The sequence below is a fragment of the Argentina silus genome (genome assembly GCF_951799395.1).
Source record: "Argentina silus genome assembly, chromosome: 8".
Classification (NCBI taxonomy): domain Eukaryota; kingdom Metazoa; phylum Chordata; class Actinopteri; order Argentiniformes; family Argentinidae; genus Argentina; species Argentina silus.
Genome location: NC_139662.1, coordinates 2121003 through 2128053, shown reverse-complemented (window position 1 = coordinate 2128053; position 7051 = coordinate 2121003). Strand labels below are relative to the sequence as shown.

The 7051-nt window shown below is 45.0% G+C and overlaps 2 protein-coding genes and 1 long non-coding RNA gene across 3 annotated transcripts; all 3 read left to right on the top strand.

Annotated features, from left to right (window-relative positions):
• Positions 1 to 1980: 1980 nt before the first annotated feature.
• On the top strand, positions 1981 to 3141 carry LOC310807723. Its single transcript, XR_014554331.1, has 3 exons — positions 1981 to 2056; positions 2608 to 2760; positions 2939 to 3141. It is a non-coding gene; the product is annotated as an uncharacterized lncRNA (long non-coding RNA).
• Positions 3142 to 3153: 12 nt separating this feature from the next.
• Positions 3154 to 4481, top strand: fkbpl (FKBP prolyl isomerase like). The gene is made up of 2 exons (XM_083674301.1): positions 3154 to 3237; positions 3448 to 4481. Exons 1-2 carry the CDS (start codon positions 3214 to 3216, stop codon positions 4165 to 4167), a joined length of 744 nt encoding a protein of 247 aa, XP_083530427.1. The 5' UTR covers positions 3154 to 3213; the 3' UTR covers positions 4168 to 4481.
• Positions 4482 to 5003: 522 nt separating this feature from the next.
• Positions 5004 to 6823, top strand: LOC310808842 (uncharacterized protein; the record flags this gene model as incomplete). The annotated part of the gene is made up of 3 exons (XM_083675940.1): positions 5004 to 5011; positions 6159 to 6314; positions 6475 to 6823. The coding sequence occupies 3 exons, from the start codon at positions 5004 to 5006 to the stop codon at positions 6821 to 6823; spliced, it is 513 nt and encodes a 170-aa protein (XP_083532066.1).
• Between the last annotated feature and the right edge of the window lie 228 nt (positions 6824 to 7051).

Here is a 7051-nt window from a genome sequence, read left to right as displayed (position 1 = left end):
CCCACATGCACACAGTGTTGCCGAGCTCTCCTCTACTTTCTATGACATGTTAATCCCAAATAGCAGATTGAAATGTGATAACGTTTAGCCTTGATGCTCTCTCCCTCTCCTTTCTTTCTCTTCCTCTCTTCCTATGACTTGGTCTGAAGCCCAGAAGGGCATTACTGGATTACGTTAATGTCTGCTCTTCATCTCTGAGTCTGTCAAGTCAAGTGTTCTTTTATCAGCCCGTGAAGGGATGTGTATCTGCATTACCTTTACTTTAACATCAGTGTAGGGATACACTGATGTACAGCAGCCAAAGCCAACTCATCGCCATAGCAGCGTTGAATCACTGTGAGACCCATTCAGACTTTTCACCTTGACTATTGGGCCCTAGATAGTGGGCTGAAGTGACGTCAGTATCTTAAACGCTTATGGGGGTGCCCAGGTAAACTTTGAGAATGTAGACATTACACTGTATCAGTATGTATGTAGAGTGTGTGTACGGTGGCCCAGGCCACTCAGCTGCTGACATTCTCATTAGTGAGGCTCTTGTGTCTGTAACTTTCTCTACTCTGACGTATCACTCAGAGAGCAGCTCTCTTTCTCTTTCTCTTTCTCTTTCTGTTTCTCTTTCTCACACACACACACACACACACACACACACACACACACACACACACACACACACACACACACACACACACACACACACACAGATTATGTACACATACTGGCCTGTGAGGTATTGCTCCGATAGCAGTAACTCCTTTTAAATACCCCCTAATCCACACTGACAGACTGGCTTAGCGCCGGCAGGCCTGAGGAAACAAGAGGAGTTAAAGTGAGGTGGCAGCACATACACATATCAGCGTACCCCCTCGGTTATGATAGGGTGTGCTTGTGCATTTTGAATGTGTGCTTAGGGCTAATTACCCATGCAACAGGTCAATGCGTTTAGGGCTCTTGAATAAGGACTGTCTGAGTGCTACATCAAACACCATTGCAAACAGTGCACAGTAAACATGTTGTCCCCCTCGAATGATGTAGTGCCCCTCCTTGTGTGAAGTGGTTACAGTTACCAGAATGTTTAGTGATTATTTGATTCATTATCAGTCTTGCTTCTTACAGCTTTGAGTTTATTTGAAGGCAGTCCACTGAGGTAGGCTGAAACGTTACTGGAGCTTGGAGTGCTTATTTGATTCATTTTCAAGGATTTTACAGTATTATTTGAAAACAGTCAATTGGCCAAAAGGAGAGGTCTGAAGAGGGTTGTACTCTCCTCTTTGCACCCTATTAAGATGTTCTTAATGATAACAAGCTATCACAGGGGTTACCAAACTTGTTTTCCTCGCAACCCCAAAGTGACGTAGAAAATGTTCCCTGGTTGGATGTTAACCCCAAAACGTTGCAATATAGGCTACAGGTGCAGTTCACAGACAATGTTCAATACAGAGTTCTGTAGCCTAGATTTATAGCCAGTCACATTTGTAACTGAATAATTTGCCTGTGCAAATACTGTATTTTGTTATAGCTTATTGGTGAAATTTGTGTTTGAAGTAAAGGCATCTTATATCAATAGAGTTAGTACGAGTAGTAGCCTAATGCCGCCCAAATAATTGTTCTCTTTGGTCACAGTAGGTGATGCACCAAGAGAAAAGCCCTCTCTGTGAGCAACTGGAACGCAGGACTGTAAAACAGAGACAACCAGTGTGAATAACGTATGAATAACGTACGAATAAACGTCTTGCTTCATTCACAGGCTCCTTCACTCTCCCTTTATAGAGGAGGCACTACATCATTCGTGGGGAACAGCATGTTTACTGTGCACTTATTTAATATCTCTTAAACCAAAAACACATAGGGAAATATATATAAGAACCTTTATATTTATATTTTTATATTTCTAATCTCTTTACCAAAGTATAAAATATAGTTGAATGCGGATGTCGGCTCGTCACATGCAGGAAAACACGAAAGACAGCAGAGCACGTTGGTGGTCACGTGGTTTTTATGTTGACGGTGTACTTTCTGTCTGTTGGCGTTTAGCTAGTAGCTAGCTATAGTTTTGCAGGTGAGAATAACCTTTTAATTTAAACGTGTAATGTGTGATCGCTTTATAACTCAGTGTTTGCTTTCGCGTTGTTCCATAGTGCTTTGCATGCTATTTTAGTTAGCTTACTGCAGCCACTTATGCTAGCTAGCTAGCTAGCTACTAGCTGGCTTTGATATACCTTCAGCTGAATCAGGAAATATTCTTGCTAACTCTGACGTACTATTTATCACTTATTTCATGTGGTTGTTGATGTTATATGTGATGTATTTAAACAAAAAATAATGTGTCTTTGTCTCTGTCTTTGATTCTGTCTACACAACTAACTTACCGTGGTGTAGGAAGTCAAATGTTCAAATGGTCGGTTGTTGATAAATATAATGACAGTTGCTGTTATTTAAGTACAGACACAAGTTGTTACAGCCTAGTTGCCCCAGATCTGTTTGTCACAGATCATAGTTATCATAGTTAAGAGGCCATAACAGGAAGCAGAAAGATAGGCACAATAAACAGAAAAAAGTAGTGATGTGTAGTCTATCTAACATACAATTTCTCTACCTCTCCTATCTTAGTAATGCAGCCCCCTCACACAGCAGAGACACAGGGAGAGGATGTCACTTCCTGGGTGTCTGTGTGCCCCAGAGGCTTGTGGGAGGTCCGGTGCAGGCGAACACGAGAAGCGGGACAAGTGTTGGCACGACGTGACCACATTGGAGAGGACAAAAGTATATTACTTTTATGACCGCAAATCCTATTTAAATCAAGTTTCTCATTGTCTGTGACCAAGCCTGTGTTGACCGTCACCCTAACCCTAATCATAACCCTAATCCTTAAAAACAGATAGTGTAAATAATGTAATTGCTCATCAGTTATTGCACAATAATGGCATTTTATTCTTTCCAGAGTGGTCACCTGTCCCAGACTGTCCCAGAGTGGGTGCTCTGTGTTGGGTCAGAGTTCGGCTCAAAGAGGACACCCAAATTGGAACCTCCACAAATGACCAGGGCGACAAGGAGCTGTCAATCACATCTGACATGCCAACCCCAGAGCTGACAGAAGCCCAGGCCATGCCCTTCCCACGCTCCCAGGACTCTGTGCTCCAGGTTCCACTAGGCGATTGGATTGTGCTGAGGCTTGGGGAGGGGCAATGTGATGTCACAGAGGGGTGTGTGGAGCAGATGAGAGCTGGAGAGAGGTGTGAGGTAAAGAGAGTCTCAGTCACACACAGACAGTGGGTGTGTTCCAGATACTCTGTGCAGAATATCAGTTCGTACACTACCTGGAGAAGTGTTTAATTTTCGAGGTCCATGTCAATGGCGCAAGTCATTATGCAACATAGACCCGGTTTATTTATAAATTGAAATGAAAAATTCAAATGTAAAAATGTTTGTTTGTTTCCTTTTGCCCTCCAGGTACAACTAACCCCTCTGAGAGATGGACCCAAAGGCCAGCCCAGTGAAGCCTCCATGCCCCAACTAGGAGCAGGTCAGAAGGGAAGAGAGGGGGAGAGAATCCCGGACCAGCATCTGTATGTCACCATAGAGCTGCACTCTTTCACCCGAAGCAGGGAATCCTGGGAAATGCCCATCGAGGAGAAATGGCATTGGATAGGATCACATAAGGAACGGGGCGGCGATAGATTCAGGAGCGGAGACGTATGGGGCGCTGCAGACAGCTACAGCCGTGCCCTCAAACTCCTCATCACTCTCCACAGCCAGGTGAGGGGTGAGGAAGAGAGAGAGGGAGAGACAAAAGGACAGAAGGAGGAGAGAGACAAGGAGACTAGTGATAAAACACAGGAGCCTCCCACAGAGAAGGAGTACCAAACCATCAAAGCTGAGCTCCACTCCAACCTTTCACTGTGCCAACTCAAACTGCACCAACCGGAGCGGGCTAGGGTCAGCGCTGCTAAGGCCACCCAGCTGGAGCCAAGTGGGACTAAGGCCTGGTATAGGCTAGGCCAAGCCTGTCTGGAGGTGGCAGAGCTGGGGGAGGCCAGGCGGGCATTCAGGAGGCTTCTGGAGCTGCAGCCTGACTCGCCCTCTGCACAGAGGGGACTTAAAGAGGTGGGGAGCAGGGAGAGAGAGACAGACCACCAGCTAGGACAGAGACTCAGCAAGATGTTTAGCTGAGGAGTTGGGCCAGAGACTCAATAGAAGGAGTATTCAAATACATCTGGCCTTGCAGTCTGCTGGTTTTCATCATTCCCCTAGTAACAGGGATTGTTTATACTATGACTGCTGTTGTAGAACTGAAAAAATCACAATTATCTGTGTTGCTTCACCATTACAGCCAGTTATATTGTATGAATGTGAATTGTTAGGGTTAGGGGGGTGGCGAAGTGAACAGGAGGTCCTGAGAAAGGCAGAAATGTCATGCTGCTTTATTTAATGTGATTCTGAGCATACTCAATCGACTTGGTCTTGAAGTGTTCTGTATTCAACAATGAATAAATGGATATGATGTGTTATTTTTCATATTCTCTCTGCTATCCCCAAAAATCCTGGGCTCTTCCCCTTTTCTCTTGAGTTCTCATCAGCTTCGGGAGAGAGTTTTGCAGTTCTCTTCTTTCTTTGGCTGGGCCGCTAGGGAGGGAGGGGCTCTCAGATTCACTCTCTGTGTCCTCAATCACTGACCCTAAAATATCAGTCTGTCCTGTCTCTGCACCCTCACTTCCTGGCTGTTGTTTTCTCCTTTATTTCCACTCTCTTCCTGATTTCCACTCTGTCCCCAACTCCACCCCCTACCTGAGCTGGCTCCTCCCCTCCCATGGCCTTGTTTGGCGGGAGATTCAAATTTTCGGGCTCTGCCCCTCCTTCAATTAACTTTTCAACTGCTCCCTCCTGTTCCTTCCTCTGCTTTTCCACCCTTTCTTTCTTGTTAGTTTAAGTTTGTTGGCAAAGGATTGTGTCTCCACAGACAAAGGATTGTGTCTCCACCCGAAGAAAGCGACAGGGTCCAAGTAAGCATGGTGTGGTCAGAAAAGAAAACGGGCTAATCTAGCATCAGTTGGCGGGCAGTCCCGCTTAAAGAGGCTTTGTTGCCGTCACCACTAAACCAGGTGAAGCCCTTCTCTCTTGGATGCACGTTTTTAAAACAGTCGGTGAGCTTAACATCCCAACATAAACTCTGTAATACACCACTGTGTTGTCTACCTTAAAACTTTCCCATACATACAGTCAACAGTGAGCTCAGAAATACACCAACATTGAGAATGAGAGATTTGACAGTTTGTTCATATTACATGTGCAATTAACCTCATGTAGGCCACCTGATAACGGAAACATGTAGTGTAAATGTAACTTACAGACCATTTGCTTCCTATCGTTTTGGAATGAATGGCATTAGATAGTCAACTATAGTCTGAGTGAATTGTGAATTGGTGTTTATGACAAACTCCTTTTACATTTGGGATATAGTTTGCTGAGTACATTCAGTTTGGTTCATTGTTTGCAGCACAGTGATAACTACTATGGTTCCAGTTATTAAAATGACTGAATAGTGCACTCTACTGGTGGAAGTTGTGAAAAGCTTACGGCACCGGATGCTCCTCCAAGTCCCTATCTGATCCTCAACCGACCAATGGTAGAGCGCCGTTGAGTAAAGATGATCGCTAACCCACCAATCATTAAGCGAGGAATTTCAAACGTCATCTAATTTATACGGCTCCGGCGGCCACTATCGGTGAATCTCATGTACGACGTCCCTGTTACTCATTTAAGTTTTATCCTCTTCATCCTTCGCTAGTTAGACATTTGTTAGGCATGTATAAAGCTGTGCCGATTTTGTCAAAAAGATAAAAGATTGTCTGGAAATCAGCAACTGACCATACCATCGTTGACATATGCGGGATTTGGCTTGTTAATGTGTAATGACAACGTATTGACAACCTGTCAGTAGGCTAGCTGGCTAGCGCTAGCAGCTAACGGGTCTGGTGACACGGAGTTGAGAACGAACAAACATCCCATAAAAAGTGTACCCACACACTTAGAACAACGCTTTCTTAAAGGAATAATCCATAATACGTTGCAATTATTTTGAGTTGGGGGCTATCAACAAAGTTTTCTGTCATGGTTCATCCGCCCCCCCAAGCCGTGTCATCCGCCCCCCTCCCCGCCACCAGTGTGCTGAACGAGTGGGGCCAGTTCTTGACGACAGTGGTGGTGGCAGCTGAGTCCGAGGGGTGCTACGCGCGCATGGCGAGAGGTTTCATTGCCCGGTTTCGACGTGCCAATGCTCCTGCGCCAAAAGTCTTATATGCAGACAACAACTGCTGTCGGTAAGTTTAATAACAATTCCATTGAAACCTATGATGAAATTGATAATCCAAGTGATGTACATATCAGTTAACTTCATATAATTTTTTTGCAAGACACGCATGGATAACACAGTTATAAAAACATGTAACACACGTACACAAAATGTTGATATAATTTCAGTGACAGCGGTTCATCCTTCCTGGAGAATCTGTTTGGTGACTGGGTGCAGAGGGGTACTGTGGTCAGACTGGACATCAGACACTGGCTGCACCGCTGGGATGCTGTTGTCATCAAACAGAGCCACGGCAAGTACGGGGTGTTCATGAGTGCCTTGACAGGTGCGGTGCTCGCCTACAACAAGGCGGACATGATGCTCCTAGTCCAGGCGGTCAGGAGTGGCAACCAAGAGCTGTACGCCAGGTATTCGGACGAGGAGATGATGGCCTTCCTCAAGCCTCACCAGGTCAGGTCGTATGTCAGGCGCATTACCCGTGGGGTTGTGGTAAGTGTGATATTGATCCATGTATGAATTTCATGAATAAGAAGCAGACATACTTGCTTATTTGTCAATATGGATTCAACTGTACTGGACTAAGGTGTCACTCAGATCTAGTTTTGAAAATAAATGTAAGATCATTAGGAGTAACGACTGATTTAACACTGTGACGGCCCGCTGGCCTGTGCCTTTCCCTTCACCATATTTAACCCTCTGTTTGTCCTCGTTGTTTCTGTGAGTGTTCCAGGTGTGCAGACTCTA